The sequence below is a fragment of the Corythoichthys intestinalis genome, chromosome 3, assembly GCF_030265065.1.
Source record: "Corythoichthys intestinalis isolate RoL2023-P3 chromosome 3, ASM3026506v1, whole genome shotgun sequence".
Lineage (NCBI taxonomy): Eukaryota > Metazoa > Chordata > Actinopteri > Syngnathiformes > Syngnathidae > Corythoichthys > Corythoichthys intestinalis.
The window spans coordinates 52,456,335-52,478,553 of record NC_080397.1 but is presented as its reverse complement, the minus strand read 5'-3'; the positions used below and the strand labels follow the sequence as shown (position 1 = coordinate 52,478,553).

Genomic DNA, 22,219 nt, shown 5'->3' with positions numbered 1-22,219 from the left:
TGAGTTACGAAATTTTCAATTCAAAATCTTTTGTTCTTGCTAACATCCACTGTCAAGTCTAATGTATTTAATGTCATTTGTCAATGGGCTTTTAATGTTTATATGGTTTAGCGATAGCACTCTCACTACATACATATATAATATGTAATAAATATGAAGTGCGATAGCACTACTCCAGATTGCCCCTAGTTGAATTTCTTTTTTGGCTTTTGACCTCAATAGTGAAATTGTAAATTAATTGTATGACAACTGTCTTATTATCCCCTTATAATTATATATTTTCAGGTAGTTCATTCACAACGTCTGAGTGTATGTTGTTGGCGATTAGCCTAGCAATGATCTTAATTGTGGTTGTCAGCCCAAAACCCTCTAAATATATATTAAATGCATCTTACCAGATATAAAATGACTACTACATAATCTGTGGTAATCGTTTGGAGCCCAGTTTTCTCGTCGAATTGCAGCAGCCCATCTCGCTCTCCTCTCCGGGTCTCTCGGAATCCGGTAGAACTTCAAGTCTCTCCGTCTATCTTCTCTGTTATTGCAACCGACCGCCACACACGCCTTCACCATTTTGATTATTAATGTTAACGAGCAGAAAAACACGCCATAATAGGAGGAATTTACGTAGCGGTAATGCATCAACAGTGACGAGTTGACGGACAATATGGCGTGGGGGCGTGGTTGTGACGTCATGTGAGTAGGGTATATATGCCTAAGGGAGGTACCTGATATGGTTTTAGGTCGCTAGCAGTTTTGGTTTTGAAAATATTTGAATTTTAAGTTTTTGAAAATTGGCCCTCTACAGATTGGCCCCGAGACCCGTCAACTGATAGTAAAGTCTATGTTTTTTGACTGGCTTGCCCCCAATTTACAGGCTTTATTCCATTTGTTTCAACTGCTTCTCCTCTACCTGATGGGAGGAGAAACTGTTTTCCCCAATGGAAGGTTGACACGCACTTGGTATGAAGAAGTCTGACAAACGGATGGGTAGCATCTACTCAAATTCTACCTGTTTAAAAACATGCTGTCAAAATGAGAAGAAAGTTGAACGGGATCCGCTTAGATATTATGTGAGATGTTTGAATTTTTGTTTTTTTAAATTATCTAATTCCAAAGAGTTCCGTGAATGCATATGTAAAACTCGTGGGGTTTGGTACCTTTAGCAAGGTTAAGAACCACGGAGTTAGAGGGTATTCTAACTGAAAAATGGCTTTGGAAACAATTCACAAGTTGTATGAATTAATACCTCGGAGAATTGAGGCTGTAATTGCCGCAAAAGGCGGACATACACCATAATAAATTAAGTTTTTGTTGATTTTTCTTCAGGTGTTTTCATTATTTTGTCCAACCCCTGCATGTGGGAGAGGCTACCTGGTTTGTAGTCCTTAACCTAAGATAGTGACATGAAAATATTACTTCCATCAATTTTGAATTGTATAGTCAGTGAAAAATATTAAATGTTATTTACATTAGTACTTAAAAAAAAAACAACAACAACAAAAAAAAACATGCTAATTCTTTCGCTCTCTTTTTTTTATACTTCTCTTCTCCAACAACCTTTCTACAGAGGAACAGGCTTTGGATTCTGTAACGCCCTATGTAAGATGGCTGCAGTCTTGGGGAACCTAATTTTTGGTTCTCTGGTCGGAATCACAAAGGCCATCCCCATCCTGATGGCATCATCAGTCCTAGTGGGGGGAGGTCTGGTCGGCCTCCGTTTGCCTGATACAAGAGCAAATGTCCTCATGTAACACCAGCTTCACCGCAGTACAACCTAGATAAAACACTGAGCTTGAGGGGACTAAAAGATCAATAAGAGAGGAATGTTAGTGGCTTGGATCATACATGCAGTGGATGTTAGTGGCTTGGATCATACATGCAGTGGATATAAAAAACTTGGACATCCCAGTTTAAATGCTAGATTTTTGCGATTTAAAAAATAGGAAACCAAGATAAATCATCAGAGACGTTTGTCTCCCATTATTTATCATATACCCGTACAAATCAGTGGGAAAAAAGGTATTTTTAAGTGAATGGAAGAAAAAAATTAATAATTGAGACATTTTTGCACCCTAGCACCACTTAAAGTTTCACCCCAAATATTTTGTTGTTGTTTTTGTAGGCATTTTCTGACATTTTTATCACCTGAACACAGAGGTGCTGGAAGTCAGTAGCCACGTTTACATGCTGACTTTTATTCATACCGATTCAAATAATTCCGAATGGAAATTTCAGATCAGCTGTTTACATGTCACTTCATCTATTCCGATCCAGCGTTTACATGTGTCTGCCTTTATTCCGAAAGGACGTTTGACAACTGCCGTCTGACATGCGCAGATTAATCAAAACAAAGCGTCACGTTGCAAAACATGGAGCTCGATCGTCAGATCAGCTGCTGTTTTAACTTTTCGAGTGGAAACAAAACTTCAGCATGACACGCCGTTCATTTAAAAAGTTGTGTGGGTGCGCTGTGCGTGTGCTTGGAAGCCATGTTGCAAGTGACGTCACCACGTCAGTACGGAGCATGTGCAGAAAGAACGCAACCAGACACCATTCCGCTTCCCTGTTTACATGATATAATTTTACTTCTAATCGGTTTGGTAAAAGGAATATTCCACCCATGTGAAACGGAATGAAATTCCATTCAGTTTGGGCCTGTTCATTCCGAATGAGGTGTTTATATGGAACACATTTATTCGGTTTGAACAAATATTCCGATTGTAATTGGAATATTTGGCTCCATGTAAACGTGGCAACTGACAGCAGGTGTTACTGAGGATCTTATTTTGTTTTACCCATCCAAAAACTGCCCTTTCGGTCCAAATTTGTCATGCTTGCGCTTTTTCTCCATACAAGGCACGCACAATAGCAGTACACACACATGCTGGATAGTTTACGTACTACTACCGTATTGGCCCGAATATAAGATGGCCCTGATTATAAGACAACCCCTCTTTTTCAAGACTCAAGTTTGAAAAAAGACTTTTTGAACACCAAATTAATATTTATACAGAAAGTAATTACAGTACATCTAAAACAAATGAGTATAACAATATATTTGAGAGAAAAAGCATGTTGTTTTGCCTCATTCAAATCTTAACATCTGAACATTTAAATATGGAAACTAAAGTGCACTCACATTCGTAAATGAATGGCTTCTGGTTTTTGAAATGTAAATAAACCAATCAATCTATTGTGATAAAACAACAAAATTGCAATAAGTGCATTAACCATCAACGTGAAGTCTAACTGTAACTATAGTCTTGAAACAAATCTGAATAAGGTAAAAACATTGCAATAAAATAATGCAAACTGGTTAAACTTGAGAGTAGCTGAGATCTGTCATGACAGAACATCGCTTCAATGATATCTTGCGCTATCTAGCGTCGTGAATGGGTTAGACCCCCTCTTTTCCAGTCTTATTTCAATGCAAAAAACACCACCTTATATTCGGCCCAATACGGTACTAGGCTACTACAAAGACAGCGTTCTATTTCACCTACAGTGTGTGTTGGAGTTTTTGTACTGGAAATAAAAGCGCCTGTGTATTATAATGCAAATAAATGAGGATGGAAGTACAAAAAATAACCTACATAGCAAATGTCCAATAACTTAAATGCAATAAAATGCTAACATTTTTTTTTACAGTGCTCTTAACAATTGGTTCAAACACACATTCCCACAAAAATAAAAAGGTTAAATATTAGGGGTGTCAAACGATTAAAATTTTTAATCGAGTTAATTACAGCTTAAAAATTAATTAATCGCAATTCAAACCATCTATAAAATATGCCATATTTTCCTGTAAATTAATGTTGGAATGGAAAGATAAGACACAAGATGGATATATACATTCAACATATGGTACATACAGTGGGGAGAACAAGTTTTTGATACACTGCCAATGGGTTTTCCCATTGACAGTGTATCAAATACTTGTTCTCCCCACTGTAAGTACTGTATTTGTTTATTATAACAATAAATCAACAAGATGGCATTACCATTATTAACATTCTGTTAAAGCGATCCATGGATAGAAAGACTTGTAGTTCTTAAAAGGTAAATGCTAGTACAAGTTATAGAAATTTTATATTAAAACCCCTCTTAGTGTTTTCGTTTTAATAAAATTTGTAAAATTTTCAATCAAAAAATAAACTAGTAGCCCGCCATAGTTGATGTCAATAATTACTTACACAATGCTCATGGGTGCTGAAGCCTATAAAATCAGTCACACCCAAGTGCCAGCAGAGGGCAACAAAACTCCTTAAAACACAACAAGTACACATTTCACTGTCCTGTCATTTTAATCTGTTTGAGAGGGGCATTTGTGCGTTAATTGCGTCAAATATTTTAACATGATTAATTTAAAAAAATTAATTACCGCCCGTTAACGTGATAATTTTGACAGCCCTATTTAATACACATATGAACTAAATTACGAATGCATTAAAAAACATTAGCTCAAACAAAAAGCTGAGCTTATGTTGGTCTTTACAGAGAGCAGCTGGGTTCAGCCATGTGAAATGAGTTATGTCATATTCACTGTTGCCACTAGAGGGCAGTGTATCCACCCAAATCAATAAAACTGAATGCAAACACTTTCAAAACAAATCATTATAACGCCACTTTAATTAAACGAACACTCAAAGCAGAAAAATTTAATTTGAGCGTTCAAGCAGAAAAAACCTAATAGAACATATAAACTTTAATCAGAGGCACTTTTTTGTGGCATTTGTGTAACAAATTCCATTGAACCTGAGTTTGAATGTCATTTGTTAATTCTTAACACAGCCACATCCCCACGAGTAAGTACACTTCTGCAACTGCTATTTAAATCTCAATTGAGTTGTGTAGGTTATATGCAAGGTCACTTTAATGGGGTGAAATTTTGAAAATGTTGACGTTGTTGTCATTTTTTATACAGTATCACAGAAACTTGGTATTTTAAAAGGGCTGCTGAGTTTTTTATATCCACTCTATCCTAACTGTATTAATGGCATCTAGCTTATAAGTAAAACCATGCAGCAATTTAAGCTTACAAATCGGCAGTAAAACACATTGCAAGTTAAATTTGTCATTTTATGCATGTTCTATGTGGACATTTGCAAAACAAGGTAGATTGCTGCACATTTCCTGCGAAAACGTTGTTTTAATTTTGTTCAAGGAGGGATCCCAGTTACAGCCAGATTCTTCCACAGTGTTATCGCATCATTTAAACTCAAGGCTTTTAATATTGATAGTCTTATTAAGAGGAGCCAGATGGGGAGAATAGTGCAAAACAAGCTGTAATGAGCTCAGTCAACCTGCTGTGTGATAACGTAGGGAATAGATGATCAGACAGAACGGACACACCACACAGATGCACGACAGCTGGGTTTCCTGCAAACACACAACATGTTGCAGGTGGTCAGGCAGAGTGCAGACAGGTGCAATGTAAAAATACATGAAAGCTCACACATTGGCACTTTCAGCTTGGACTGTACCCAACATTTGCTTACTATGATATCTGAAACTTCTCTCGTAGATGTAGGATATGCCAAGCTTTTTGTATTAACTTCTAATACAGAATTAAAAAAAAAAACATAAGTTGTAAAATTACTCTTGCCATTTTGAACTGACAATTTTCCATCTTAGTTTTTGGAATGATCGAACCACACATTGAAATCAGGCCTTTTCCCCTTAAATAATTACTTTAAATAAATTTTTTAAATAATCAAATAACTTTAGTGTTCCTCTGATTTTGCTGTATGTAGCACGCTCCTGGCAGTAACCTAAAAAAATACTGAATGCCTTTTAAAATGTGCCTCTCCTGAGCTAGAGCAGTCTACTCATAGTCATGTAGTATCCTGAGGTTGTAGGACAGAACTGTTAAAAAAAAACAAACAAACAAAAAAAAGAAAATCATTATCATATTTCTGTGAATATGTGTTAGTCTGTTTCAATACAGTTTACGCTTACCATTATCTATAGATATTATCACATAGTTTTTTACACATTTTATTTTATTGAAAAAAATATTTTACAAAGGTTTAAATAAATATGATATCTTTATGTGATATATGAATATGAACTACCAGACAAACACAGTAAAATAAATATACATTTAATTAATTACGTTTTATAATGTATATGGCGGAAAACACTCAGGTGACTTGAAGTTCCGCTCTGAGACCCCCAATTTGGCCAAATTTCAAAATTGTCCGATATGCATGTGTGATACATCATTGTAAAGCTTAAAATATCAATTTTCTGGGGGAAGAAAAATTTTGAACAGGGGGGCATTTTAAAAAGAAAACTTTTTTTTTTAAACAGCAAAACCCTATCTCGAGGTGAGAGCACGCGAGAGCAGAATTACAGACGCCATGACTTTAACAAGATATTATCGCATACTTACCTAGTTTCGGTCCAAAGCTGTGAGAGCACAGCTGTGAATGGCCACAGCTGGATTTTTGGGGGATTTTATGGGTGAAACATGGTAATATAACAAGGATCGCGATGCAGAAATCGCAGACATCAAGGAGTGGTCGAGATTTTCTTTTTCATATATTTACCCTTTGAAACGTTTTTTGTTGTTGGTTTTTTTCCAGTTTTTCTTTGTTTGGATCGATTATTTATCATCTAACATGTCGGAGAAAATACGACATTAACAAGAAAAAATAACAATTAAGCGATAGTTATGATGTAGATATCCGTGACTTTTTTACAGACACCATTTTTTTCATTATGACATCATTTGTTTAAAGGTTTAACCCTTAAAGACCTGCAACATGAAGCAATTATCAGTGAAACCTTTTTTTCAAATTATTTTAAATTTGAAAAATAAGGTCCTAATGAGACCTTTTTTTCAAATTTGTAAAAAGAAATGTCAAAATGAATATGTGTAATAAGCGCTCCAATATCTATAACCCTAGCTAAATCCTGTTTTTTTTTTCTCATGGAACCTGCAAATGCATGTGTTGACTTGCATCCATCATTTTTTCTTTCCAAAAAGAAATGTCAAAATTCTGAATTACTCTAAAAATCATTCAATTTTAGGTGTATCAAATGTGATACATTTGGCAATAAACGGTTAAAATATGCAAGTGAATAATTTTTTAAAGTTTTTTTTAAAAAATGAAATATTAGACATCAATTAATGATTCTAAGCTAAAAATGACAGACATTTTGAATAATAAATATTTAATTAATTACCTTCGTTTTATGGCTGGGTTGAAACAAAAGCGGTTGCGCGACGTCTGTAAAAGGGGGTTTCCGGGGTAAAACAGACAAATTAAAAATAGTTCGGGGGCTTAATGCGCCATCAATCTGCTCTGGCAGCATATAGACATATTGTTCTATCAAACACAACAGTTGTTTTGGCTTAAAATACAGTTGTTTATGTTAAAGAGGAGTGCAAGAGCAGAAACTGCTTTTTCAGTCTTGTCTGTGTTTTCTGCCATATATATTTGCTTCTATCACAGGTAGTCCCCAGGTTACGACGTACTTGCCTTACGCGATTTCGGCTTTACGATGCCTGAGTCTCGTCCGCCATTTTGTCTAGTCATTTTTTTCTCTCACATAAACAGTACCTTATTATACCTCACAGTATCTTTTTATTTTATTTTTTTTACTTTACTTTATAAATATGACTTTGACTTGTTCTGTCCTCACTAAACTTTGAAAGTTGTTCAGCTTTACAGACATCAAACAATTGTACTTTTTGAAGCTTTTTACTTCCTTCACTTTTGACAATTTGTACAGCTGTAACACACTTACGTTCAAAACGATACGCATTTTAACAATAAAACACTTGACACAAAACAATTGGTGTTCAAACGTCTATTCTGATCAATATGTAAATTTGGTAGAATAAATTAGCTTAATTTGCCTAACAAAAGTCTGCTATCTTAAATGCTATGAATGCTAATGTATTTAGACTTCTCGTAGCAAATTGCTCCCACGTAACTCCACAAACTGTTCCTGTAAACTTAATTACAAATGCACACACACATGTATATTAGCTGAAACGACTTACAGCCTTCTGTGGGCCAAACCAGAGCACAGCTATCCTTTATCCAGTCAGATGTCTGAGGGTTAATTCCAATTTGTGCAGAAATTCGGATTAAGCCGCCAGCGTAGGACTAAAACTCGTTCGTAACCCGGGGACATCAGGTATAATCGATAATAAAATGTATTCATTGACATACTGTAATTTTATCTTGTACCCCAACATGGAGCCAGCTATTAGCTATTGATAATAGGCAAAATAAATTTCATCAGCAAGATGTACACCTAACTTTTTTTTAAAATACATTAAAAAAAAAAAAAAAGATCTAGCATTATAGTTTAAGAATTCTCACAGTGTAGCTGGAACATTTTTAGTTAAGAAGAGCAGCAATGTTAATAAATGACATGTTAAAAAGCAGGGCTCAGGAACCTTTTTGGCAGAAAGAGCCATAAACAATACATATTTTGAAATGTAATTCTTTGAGAGCCATACTCGGAATTTAGAAGTAAAAATACCTTTGCCTTTCATAGGCAAAATAGCAACCCTTTCCTCGTGTATTGTGTCGCCAACAACAGACCTTGCAATCATGCTGAACTGGGATAGATTGCTTCCATTCGTTGACCCATCCAAAGCGAGAGGGAAAAAAACGGTGCCATATTTATGTCCCTCACTTGCGTTGCCTCAGTGTGATTTGACATGATGATCTGATCGTGAGGAGCATGTCTTTTATCCGTTTTATTGTTTTGTCTTTATCCGAAAAGATAAAAAAAATCATAGGCAACATCCAACATAAATGTTTTGGGATACTCCCCATCTGTGAATGGCTTTCCGTGTCTAAAAATTGCTAAAGTGCCAGCAAAGCTAGCCAAAGTCCAATCACATTGTTGGGTCCAAACACGGGAGTAGCTGCATACTGGCTTGCACTCTTGACAGTAGTTCTCGACATGCTTTCTTCCTCCTACTGTCCATAATCCTTGTCTTTTTCCTTTTAACCATCTTTTCAAAAGGGTTTCCAAAATTCACTGATAACGTGGGTTGTTTATTTACAAATCGCACGGCAAACCATTGGGCGGTTGATTTTCACACGCCACATCCGTCGCTATTTGGGACAGCAAAATATGGCAACCCTTCTTGAAGAGTGTCTGCCTCACCTGTGCTGCCTATTTGATTGATAGTTACAGGAAGTCCCCGGGTTACGACGTACCCGACTTGCGTGATTTCGACTTTACAACCCGTGTCTCGTCCGCTGTTTTTTTTTTTTTTTTAAGTCGCGTAGTAGTGTATCGCCCGCTACCACTCAGCATTGATGGTAAGTACAGTATATTATTGGTCATTTAATTTTGTTATTTATTAGGTCTAATTAATGTAAATAGTTTATCTCTACAGTAATTGCTATGCAAATCTAGTATTTCATTATTCTACAGTATATGCGCTTTCCTTTGTTGCACTCGGACTTGTTTGACATCACGCCAGCGCTATTTTCTGTTAGTTTCGAGCGTTGCTTTCACGTAGGGAAGCGGGGGTGAACGCCAGTTAACCCTTTAATGTCAGCAATATGAAGCAAATATCAGAGAATCCCAAAATGAAACCTTTTTTTCAAATTTGTAAAAAGAAAAGTCAAAATGAATATGTGTAATAAGACCTCAGATATCGATAACCCTGGCTAAATCCTGTTTATTTTTTTCATGGAACCTGCTGATGCATGTGTTGACTTTCATCCATCTTTTTTTTTTTTTCAAAAAGAAATGTCAAAATTCTGAATTAGTCTCAAAATCATGACATTTTAGGTGTATCAAATGTGATACATTTGGCAATATAGGGTTAAATTTCAAGAAGGCAGAGCCACAGTTACAGTGGGGCAAATAAGTATTTAGTTAACCACTAATTGTGCAAGTTCTCCCACTTGAAAATATTCGAGAGGCCTGTAATTGTCAACATGGGTAAACCTCAACCATGAGAGACAGAATGTGGGAGAAAAAAAGAAAATCACGTTGTTTGATTTTTAAAGAATTTATTTGCAAATCATGGTGGAAAAGAAGTATTTGGTCAATACCAAAAGTTCATCTCAATACTTTGTTATGTACCCTTTGTTGGCAATAACGGAGGCCAATCTTTTTCTGTAACTCTTCACAAGCTTTCCACACACTGTTGCTGGTATTTTGGCCCATTATTCCATGCAGATCTCCTCTAGAGCAGTGATGTTTTGGAGCTGTCGTTGGGCAACACGGACTTTCAACTCCCTCCACAGATTTTCTATGGGGTTGAGATCTGGAGACTGGCTAGGCCACTCCAGGACCTTGAAATGCTTCTTACGAAGCCACTCCTTTGTTGCCCTGGCTGTGTGTTTGGGATCATTGTCATGCTGAAAGACCCAGCCACGTCTCATCTTCAATGCCCTTGCTGATGGAAGGAGATTTTCACTCAAAATCTCTCGATACATGGCCCCATTCATTCTTTCCTTTACACAGATTAGTCGTCCTGGTCCCTTTGCAGAAAGACAGCCCCAAAGCATGATGTTTCCACCCCCATGCTTCACAGTGGGTATGGTGTTCTTCGACTGCAATTCAGTATTCTTTCCCCTCCGAACACGAGAACCTGCGTTTCTACCAAAAAGTTCTATTTTGGTTTCATCTGACCATAACACATTCTCCCAGTCCTCTTCTGGATCATCCAAATGCTCTCTAGCGAACCGCAGACGGGCCTGGACGTGTACGTTCTTCAGCAGGGGGACATGTCTGGCAGTGCAGGATTTGAGTCCCTGGCGGCACATTGTGTTACTGATAGTAGCGTTTGTTACTGTGGTCCCAGCTCTCTGTCGGTCATTCACTAGGATCCCCCGTGTGGTTCTGGGATTTTTGCTCACCGTTCTTGTTATCATTTTGACACCACCGGGTGAGATCTTGCATGGAGCCCCAGATCAAGGGAGATTATCAGTGGTCTTGTATGTCTTCCATTTTCTAATAATTGCTCCCACAGTTGATTTCTTTACACCAAGCGTTTTACCTATTGCAGATTCAGTCTTCGCAGCCTGGTGCAGGTCTACAATTTTGTCTCTGGTGTCCTTCGACAGCTCTTTGGTCTTGGCCATAGTGGAGTTTGGAGTGTGACTGACCGAGATTGTGGACAGGTGTCTTTTATACCGATAATGAGTTAAAACAGGTGCCATTAATACAGGTAACGAGTGGAGCCTCGATAGACCTCTTTAGAAGAAGTTAGACTTCTTTGACAGCCAGAAATCTTGCTTGTTTGTAGGTGACCAAATACTTATTTTCCACTCTAATTTGGAAATAAATTCTTCAAAACTCAAACAATGTGATTGTGTTTTTTTCCACATTCTGTCTCTCATGGTTGAAGTTTACCCATGTTAACAACGACAGGCACCTCCAAACTTTTCAAGTAGGAGAACTTGCACAATTGGTGGTTGATGAAATACTTATTTGCCCCACTGTAACTGCACGTGGTCGGCGATGCCCTCTCCTGTTAGCTCGATATTAGCCTGCTAGCTTATTGAGCAGTGTTCCTTTTCACCGCTGAACCGGTGCCACTAATAGCTGCTGTTTTCCTTGTTGAATTGCCCAAGATTTGGACCTTTTTTCCCCCGGTATTATTGTGCAGCCATTGAGGTATGTTATTGTCAGCAAATATGTCTCTATTGATTTACTTTATAGCATAATTGTACGCTCTTTGTCATTCTTGTATTTTATTTTCTAATAGTGTGTTCAAAGGTTGACGGTGACAAATTAATGAATGTCAGTTGTAAGAAAAATTATGGTGTGATCGGTGTTACCAGAGGGAAGTAATATCCATCTATATATCTTATTTTGTAATTCATTTTATTATTATGACGTATCATGTTTTTTGATAGCTGGGTATTTAGGGGTACTTAAAGGGTTAATTCCACCTTATGCAGAAATTCGAGTTACGTCGCCAGCGTAGGAACGGAACTCGTTTGTAACCCGGGGACTACCTGCACATAAATAAACAGACACAAGGACATGTATGCTTGCCACTTTCCTATTAAATTACTACAAACCGGCTTTCTAGTCTCTGATGACAGTCACCAGTTCGTGCATACACAGAGGAGTCTAACGAAACTTCAAAATCAAAAGAGCCATATCTGGCTTGCGAGCCATAGGTTCCTGACCCCTGCGTTAAAGCAATGATTAGTTGCTGATCAGCCTGTTGATGAGAAGTATATTTTGATTGCGCTGTCAGAGTATTTAATGTACTGTATCTGTGTGTGAGTGTCAAAGCATGCATGTGTGTGCATTTCAGATTGTAAATATGTACATATTGAAATCTGATATTAGTGGAGGTGTGGGAGTAATGTGTACAAGTAACTTGGATTGCATTGTGTGCCCGCTGCGCTGTCCAAGATTTGCATCACTGTGAGTCCTCTGTTCCAATTCCCCTTTACAACTGCCATTCTAATTTCCTTCTCTGTATGTATGTGTGCGTACGTTTACTTGCATGTTGAAAATCTATTATGTGCTATTTTTGCTTTTGTTTCAACTCTTTTAACAGAAACTATGGCAATATTCAGATGTTTGTCGAAGAAAAATGTGAATGTATCACTCTTGTATGTTCTGTACATCCATTTCACAGAGGTAATCAAATCTATGTGGACAATAATTGTGTGTATCATTGTGACCATTAGGCCTGTCAGTCATTGCTGCAAGTGCTGAGGTCCATAGGTGTGAAAATGTTAAGAAGTGAAAAGGTGTTAATTGCAGTCTTTCTTGCTTTTGAAAATATATACATTACAATAAAAACTATGTTTTCTTGCAAATTGTTTTTTTCTTCTTCTAAGAATTGGAAGTTACTTTCCAAATGTACTGTACATTAAATTGAAGTTTAGCTGAATGATCCACTATCAAATATACTATGAATGTGTTTCGTATACAGTAAAAGTATTTTAACCCCAATCCTAAAGAAGCTGGGATGTTGTGTTAAACATGAACAGAAACAATGATTCGCACATCATGTTAAACCTACACAGTGGGGCAAATAAGTATTTAGTCAACACTAATTGTGCAAGTTCTCCCACTTGAAAATATTAGAGGCCTGTAATTGTCAACATGGGTAAACCTCAACCATGAGAGGTAGAATGTGGAAAAAAAAACCAACAGAAAATCACATTGTTTGATTTTTAAATAATTTATTGGCAAATCATGGTGGAAAATAAGTATTTGGTCTATACCAACAGTTCAACTCAATACTTTGTTATGTACCCTTTGTTGGCAATAACGAAGGCCAATTGTTTTCTGTAACTCTTCACAAGCTTTTCACACACTGTTGCTGGAATTTTGGCCCATTCCTCCATGCAGATCTCCTCTTAAGCAGTGATGTTTTGGGGCTGTCGTTGGGCAACACGGACTTTCAACTCCCTCCTCACCCCGTGGCGTCAAAATGATAACAAAAACGGGGAGCAAAAATCCCAGAACCACACGGAGGGACCGAGTGAATGACCTACAAAGAGCTAGGACCACAGTAACAAAGGCTACTATCAGTAACACAATGCGCCGCCTGGGACTCAAATCCTGCACTGCCAGACGTGTCCCCCTGCTGAATAAATTACACGTCCAGGCCCGTCTGCGGTTCGCTAGAGAGCATTTGGATGATGCAGAAGAGGACTGGGAGAATGTGTTATGGTCAGATGAAACCAAAATAGAACTTTTTGGTAGAAACACAGGTTCTCTTGTTTGGAGGAAAAAGAATACTGAATTGCACCAGACCCACTGTGAAGCATTGGGGTGGAATCATCATGCTTTGGGGCTGTTTTTCTGTAAAGGGACCAGGATGACTGATCTGTGTAAAGGAAAGAATGAATGGGGCCATGTATCGAGAGATTTTGAGTGAAAATCTCCTTCCATCAGCAAGGGCATTGAAGATGAGACGTGGCTGGGTCTTTCAGCATGACAATGATCCCAAACACACAGCCAGGGAAACAAAGGAGTGGCTTCGTAAGAAGCATTTCAAGGTCCTGGAGTGGCCTAGCCAGAGTCCAGGTCTCAACCCCATAGAAAATCTGCGGAGGGAGTTGAAAGTCCATGTTGCCCAACGACAGCCCCAAAACATCACTGCTCTAGAGGAGATCTGCATGGAGGAATGGGCCAAATACCAGCAACACTGTGAAAGGCTTGTGAAGAGTTCCAGAAAACGTTTGGCCTCCGTTATTGCCAACAAAGGGTACATAACAAAGTATTGAGATGAACTTTTGGTATTGACCAAATACTTATTTTCCACCATGATTTGCAAATACATTCTTTAAAAATCAAACAATGTGATTTTCTGTTTTTTTTTCCACATTCTGTCTCTCATGGTTGAGATTTAACCATGTTGACAATTACAGGCCTCTCTAATATTTTCAAGTGGGAGAACTTGCACAATCAGTGGTTGACTAAATACTTATTTGCCCCACTGTATTCAATTTAATATACTACAAAGACAATATATTACATTGGTTGAGGTGTTTTATGTCCGCCTCACAGCTCTGAGATAAAGGGTTCAATCGTGGGCTCCAGCCATCCTGTGTGGAGTTTGCATGTTTCTTCCATGCCTGAGTGGGCTTTTGCCCACATTAAAAAAAAATTGAACGGTGAGCTGATAGAACACTCCAAGTTGTCCATAAGTATTAGTGTGTGCGTGAATAGTTGTTTGTCTCCTTGAGCCCCATGATTGGCTGGCAACCGATTTCGGGTGTACGTACGTACCCCGCCTACTGGCCATAGTTAGCCAGTAGGCTAACTGTAGTTAAGCTCCAGGACACCCGCTTGTGAGGATAAGCGGATAGGCATAGGTAGATGACTGACTGACAAACAAGCTATTTAATGTTCAAACTGATAAACTGTATTGTTTTTAGAAAAATAATCATTAACCTAGGACTTTATGGCTTTTACACTGGGACAGCTGGGGCAGACCATTGTTTTACATCACCTTTTCATTTAACAACATTCAATTAACATTTAGGAAATGAGGACACTAATTTTTTAAGCTTTATAGGTGGAGTTGTTTGCCATACTTGCTCAATATGAGGCTATAGCTAGATCAACAGTCCAGGTTCTCTGTTATCATATTTTACGAGGGATGTGAATGGAAATCGGGCAGATCACGCCATTTCTCAGAGGATCGGAATCGAGTGAAGAGGATCGGGTTTTTAATTAAAAAAAATATATTAATGTTTTTCTGCATCCTTCTCGTACAACCTCTTACTCTCTTTCCTGCTGCTTTTCTTGGTCAGCAGTGCACTGGAGGTTGCTTGTTAAAGTTAACCATGATTGACAGGCATTGAAGCCTTGATTGTTCTTGCCAGAGAAGCTTGGGAGCACTACCTTTCAAAGGCGCTTAATGTGTCAATCATCGTTTAGCTTGTGAAACACTAACGGTAGTGTAATGTGACAACTTATTGTGTGTAAGTGAGCAGCTTGAGCGGGTTTGAGTGGACCCACTCAATGAAGCCTTTAATAACGACAAGCATTTTTCTACTTTATTCTTGTTTAAAAATAATTCAGTGGGACAGTAACATGTTTAAAACTTAATTATTACATTTGAAGTGCTTAAAAAACATTTACCGGTATTAATATACAGTGGGGAGAACAAGTATTTGATACACTGCCTATGGGAAAACCCATTGGCAGTGTATCAAATACTTGTTCTCCCACTGTATATACCATATTGGCCCGATATAAGACGGTGTTTTTTGTAGAGGTGGGAATCTTTGGGTACCTAACGATTCCATTACGATTACGATTCAGAGGCTCCGATTCGATTATAAATTGATTATTGATGTCACCCAACCCCCCCCCCCCCCCCCCCCTTTAATGTTTTGTACATTAGTTCTAAAATAGTTTAAAAATCCTTTTAGGCTAAACCAAATTAATATTTAAGTATCAAGTTAACACTTAAAAACATTAAATAAAATACTCAAGTCCCCATTCTGTATCAGCAGCTTTAAACTGCATTCAATTAATTTAATAATGCGAATCAACCGTTATAGTTGATAAAATTGTTCCAGTTATTCCATAATTTCCCTTCTGTCTACTTACAACATGTCAAAGTTTTAAAACTGTTTCATTATTTAAAGATAGATTCAAGTCAAGATTTTGCTGATTTAGGAGTATTTGAGATAAAAAGTTAATTAGGTTCGCCACAACTGAGTGTTCTAGAGAAGTCTACTGCTTTAAGATGGCGGCTGTTTACAACGCGGCAACTCATAAATGGCAAGCCTGTCGTTTCGCATCTAGTTCTTTTTATATGTTCTAACACCGCCGTTGTCTGTCATTTAGCATCTAGTTCTGCAAATATGTGACATCTACTATAGTCGTATGTGGCCGTATGTCTGTGAATCGTTCTTGAATTTTCCACGGCCGAATCGCAAATAATCTAAGAATCGGAAATTTCGCACGCCTCTAGTTTTTTGCATTGAAATAACACTGAAAAAGGGGGGGGGGGTCGTCTTATAGTCGCAGTCTAGACATTATACCCATTCACAATGCTAGATGGCGCCAATATCATTGAAGTGATGTTCTGTCATGACAGATCTCAGCTACTCTTTTTAGTTTAACCAGTTTGCATTATTTTATTGCAATGATTTCCCTTATTCAGATTTGTTTCAAGACTGCAGTTACAGTTAGACTTCACTTTGATGGTTAATGCAGTTACTGGAATTTTGTTGTTCTATCACAATAGATAGGTTTATTTAAATTTCAAAAACCATAAGCCATTCATTTACGAATGTGATTGCACTTTAGTTTACATATTTAAATGTTCAGATTTGAATGAGGCAAAATAACATGCTTTTTCTCTCAAATACATTGTTATAATCATTTGTTTCGGATGTACTGTAATTATTTTCTGTATAAAAATTAATTTGTTTTTCAAAAAGTCTTATTTCAAACTTGAGTATTGAAAAAGAGGGTGTTGTCTTACAATCAGGGCCGTATTCGGGCCAATACGGTATATGTATATATATATGTTTTTTTTAATTATACTTTGGGAAAAAACGTCTTATATGTATATCTTTCAAATGCTAAATCTGATATAGATCTGCTATTTTGCGGATTTGCACCTATCGCGGCAAGTTCTGGTCCCCATTAATCGCGAAAAACGACAAATCACTGTATATGCGAACATTTTGGTTATGAAGCTTGGCTTCTGTGCCATCTATTGACTCACAGATCCACTGACACATGTACTAAAATGTTCATGGTAGGTCCTAAAGCTCATCCAGTGGCCCACTTCAGTTGCTTGATTACCACGCTAAGAACTCCACACATGCACGCACACGCATACACATGCAGACACTCTCTGGCTTCTTTCAGCCAACATTCAAGCTTAAAAGTCCCTATGGCCTTTCATCTGAAATGTACCTTTGTTCTTTGCTCTTTCATCTACAATTGCAAAGCCCGCCTTTAATGGCCCACACTCGGAGCCAGAGATATTACAGTATGTTACAACTAACCCAGATTATGGGGTCAATTGTAACATTTCACTGGTCTATTTGAAATGAAGCCATTAATTTTGTGTAGCTGTTGCTAGCTGCTTGCGTGCTAGCTGACATTTGAAATATGTAAAATTGTTCGGAAAGAAAATTGATGACAATCAGTGAGAGAGAAAAAAAAAACTAATTACAGAGTTTATTTTTTACATGATAACGAAAATGATATTTAAATGATTCTACTTAAGATTTTTATTTCACTAAGTACATTTTGCTAATAACAGGGGAGACATAGGGTAATGTGAGACACCCTTTGTATATACAGCGATCCTTGTTTTTCAGAGGGCAACAGATTTTGATTTAAAATGTCCTGGTATTTCAAAGCATTCATGATGCTATGCACCCTAACAAGGTTCCCAGGGCCTTTGGAAGCGAAACAGCCCCACAGCATCACTGACCCACCCCCAAACTTCACAGTGGGTATGAGGTGCTTTTCAGCATGCGCATCTTTCGTGGCACGCCAGACCCACTTAGAGTGTTTGTTGTCAAAAAGCTCAATCTTGGTCTCATCTGACCAAAGCACACGGCCCCAGTTGAAGCCTGGGACCGTGTGTATTTTTGTGCGATGTCTCATTTTAAATCAAAATCTGTTGCCCTTTGCCCGAAAGCTGAAGATGGGTCGTCACTGGGTCTTTCAGCAAGACAATGACCCTAAACATATGGCCAAATCTACACAGAAATGGTTCACCAGACACAAAATCAAGCTCCTCCCATGGCCATCTCAGTCCCCAGACCTTGTTTTGTTGGCAAAAGGGGGTTGTACAAAGTATTAACACCAGGGGTGCTAATAATTGTGACACACATTATTTGATGTCAAATATTTTTTTCTTTATTTGGGATTTTTGCCCCACTGAATGAATGCACTTGTATTGAAGGTTGGATTTTTCTCTTTTTTTCCATTAAGGTCCCATATTATTTGAATTAAAAATATATATATATTAGAAGCTAAAAAACACATCTTTTTCAGGGTTGCCAATAATTATGGCGGGCACTGTAGTTCGCAGTACTTACGGAAAATAAATGCTAACTGCACAGTTTTTTAAAAAAAATGTATTTTTTTTTTTTTTTTTTTACTTTTAACCAAGAATCAAGACTGTTCTATGTCCATATCTGTAAAGAAATCAGGGATTTAAGCATTTCTTCACTAGAATTTTCAACGGAAAAAGCTCTTTGTTTTCATAAGGTGGCCGCAACATTTGGAAATATGTAAACATTATTATTATTATTATTATTTTTGTATTAAAAAATGTCTGACATTGCCCCAGTGTCCCGTACGATCTTTTGTTTTATAATTTACAGAGAGCAGCGTCACGCTGCAGCGGGGCAACATTTCTGTGAGGAATCATCAAATTTATTTGGCTTCTGATTAGCAAAGGCTGCCATCTAGAGGCTACATTAAAAAGTCAGGAGAAGTTTCAGTTATTAATCTAAACAGCAAAACAAAACAAATGTTACTGGTCTCAGTTGCCTTCAAATGCTTCATAAGTTATACAAAGATTCCTAATTTTAGCAGCCTTTTTATTAAAATCCTGTACAGAATAATCTTTTCTTTCTTTCTTTCTTTCTTTCTTTCTTTCTTTCTTTCTTTCTTTCTTTCTTTCTTTCTTTCTTTCTTTCTTTCTTTCTTTCTTTCTTTCTTTCTTTCTGTCTGTCTGTCTGTCTGTCTTTCTTTTTTTCTTTCTTTCTTTCTTTCTTTCTTTCTTTCTTTCTTTCTTTCTTTCTTTCTTTCTTTCTTTCGATTGTGTTGGTTGTCATCCGCAGAAGTTGCAAAATGCAGCAAGTCTATTTTTTTTTTTTTTTTTTTTTTTTTTTTAAACCTGTCCTGTTCAGCTGTTTGACACAGAGAATGGAAGTCTAAGTGCCCAGATTCTGAACAGTTTTAATGTTTCACATTGAGAGTCTGACATACTCCCATTGTGATCATTCAAAATACCTTTTTATTATGACAAAGCAGCGAACAGGAAGGGATTATGGGGGGACAGAAGAAAAGAAATACAAGAGAAGAAGGAAAAGAAACACATACACAAACAACAACTAGAAATACATTGAACATCTAAACTAGTTACTAATATGCTGGTGCTATCGTCAGCGAGATGTATTTCCGGTTTACACCATGTGGGGGCCTATTGGTCAGTGAAAGAGGAGAATGGGGGTGGGGGTGTCTATAAGCCTATAAGCTAAGTGATTGAAAGGGGTAGAGTGTACACAAATCAGTTCTGTGATCTAGAACCCAGTAATCGTGTGAATCTCTTATGAGTAAGCCTGTTGGCGACCAACCCTACGCCGCCGCATCGCCAATCCCGGCACCGGGACCCCCGACCCGAGAATGCCCTACCACATCCAGCAGCACGCAGGCCCCACCGGGCGCGCGACAGCCACGCAGACGGGCGGAGAAGCCGCGCGGGCGCCAACCCAGGGCCACGCCCCCCACCCAGCCAGCCCGGGGAGGGAGGGCGGGCGTGGGGGCGGGGGGCCATGCGCAGCCCATCCCTCCTCCCGCAGCCCAGCAAAGGAGCCATCGTCCCCCCCCCCCCCCGGGACCCAGGGTGGTCCCCCGGGCCACCCGCGCACCCATCAACCGGCCCTCAGGGATGGCAGGAGGGGACGCATCACCAACCCCACGCCTACACCCACCCCCGCCCGCCCACCCGGGCCACGAGCCACAGCCGCAGCCCCCCAACCGGCACGGCACGCCACGGGACCCCCAGCGGCCCACCAAGCCCTAGGCAAGGCAGGGTCCCCCGCCGGTGCAGGCGACACCCCGCTGATACACCGGCGCCCAGCCAGCGACCCGCGACGGAGCGCAGGGCGGATGCCCAGCCAGAGAAGAGAGGGGAAGGCGGAGGCAGGAGAACGCCCAGGAACTGCCACGGGGCGATGCAAGATCGGAGACCCGACCCCCCAACCTACTCCCGCGGCCGGCAGCCGAGGCAGAGGGGAGGCCACACCCCAGGAGCCACGCCATATAAAAAAGTGTGGGACCCACCTACCACCCTATTACTGTGGCTGCCAGGTTCCCGACTGGCAGCCATCACCCAGCACCGTGATGGGGGTGTGAGGGGAGGGTAGTGCAATGTATGCATTAAAATAGGAGAGCTTGGCTTGGGGCAGTGGGACCGCAGCATGGAGCTTCTGCCCAGCCGCCCGTCCCACCGCCCTTTGCCAGAGCTCTCCTGTGGAGTATGATGTGTGGTGCATTTAAAAAAGGTGCAGAGATGGCTATTTTTTTTAAGTGTGCAAAGTTCGGATACTATCTCTGTCTATAAGTAGGGAGTAAAAGTAAAAGGTCATCTGAAAAATAAACACTCAATTCGGCCAAATAATCCATGAAAAATCGACTTAGTGTTCACAGGGTAGAGTTTGGGATAAGCAAAGAGGACAAAAGGTTAACCCTTCATAGAGCACTCATTTAACTCATTGGCTGCCATTAACGGCGCTAAATGCCCGATCTGTTTGGACTGGCAATGATCATTCGTTGCCAACCCTCCCAGGTAAAATGGAGCAGATTTCTAACGCAGGGCCGTGCAGAGACCAATGGAGGGGCAGGTGCTGATAGATCAAAAGGGGCGCATGAACAAGAATTTAACACACCTTGCAACAACATAACTTACAGTTTAACCAGCTTTCCAGTATAATTTGCTGTGACTGTGACAGACTTTAATTGGGAGGAGGGAATAGTGAATAGAAATCTGTCATGAACACTTTCTGGCTGTGATGATGATGAAACTTTTTTATTTCGAGCATGCACACACAAAAGAAACAAAAAACATACAATATAATTCAACAAAAATAATTGCACTCGAAAGGGAGTGGGAAGAAGAAAAAACTTATTTTGTCCCACCCCTGATCTTTGTCCAGCATCCTTACTCGTGGGATACTCCTGTCCACACAATGAAACAGAAGAAAAAAGGAAAAACAGACAAAAACAACTGAACCAACAGACAACCAACTAATGTTGGCTCATTCACAATAATTTCAATATTTACACCAATTGACAAAAACAGCAACACACATTGTCAGCAAATGTCATTATATTGTGACCAGACCATATTTTTATACAACGATTTAAATTTTTTGATATTCTGACACTGCTTGAAATGATTGTCTAAATTGTTCCAGAGTTTCACTCCACATACAGACACACGAAAACGTTTGCAAGTAGTTCGAAATCTTGGCAACATAAAATCTCCAGAGCCTCGCAGACTATGGATATTCTCACGAACCTTAAATAGGTTTTGTAAATTATGGGGCAGTAATTCATTTTTTGCTTTAAATAGCATTATAGCTGTATGATAGTTTACAAGATCTTTGATTTTTAATAGTTTTGAGTGAGCAAATAAACGGTGGGTGTGATCGAGAAATCCAACCTTATGTATGATTCGTACCGCACGTTTCTGCAATGTGACTCAGTCTTTGAGTTTTTCTTCCTTCAATCTCTACAGTGCTAGCCAAAAGTATTGGCATCCCTGCAGTTCTGTCAGATAATTCTTAATTTCTCCCAGAAAATGATTGCGATTACAAATGCTATGGTAGTATTATGTTCATTTATTATGTTTGCAATGAAAAAACACAAAAGAGTATGAAAAAAAAAATGCAATCATTATCATTTTACACAAAACTCCAAAAATGGGCCGGACAAAAGTATTGGCACCCTCAGCCTAATACTTGGTAGCACAACCTTTAGACAAAATAACTGCAAACAACCGCTTCTGGTATCCATCAATGAGATTCTT

General features: G+C 38.8%; 1 protein-coding gene across 2 annotated transcripts in view; it reads left to right on the top strand.

Annotated features, from left to right (window-relative positions):
• The window catches only part of sv2ca (synaptic vesicle glycoprotein 2Ca), a 126,033-nt gene extending 116,124 nt beyond the window's left edge, over positions 1-9,909 (top strand). For both annotated transcript variants that reach the window (XM_057831262.1, XM_057831261.1), the window contains exon 13: positions 1,571-9,909. In XM_057831262.1, coding sequence (XP_057687245.1) covers positions 1,571-1,754 — 184 coding nt within the window. In that variant the 3' untranslated portion in view covers positions 1,755-9,909. The remainder of the gene's footprint in view (positions 1-1,570) is intronic.
• The last annotated feature ends 12,310 nt before the right edge of the window (positions 9,910-22,219 follow it).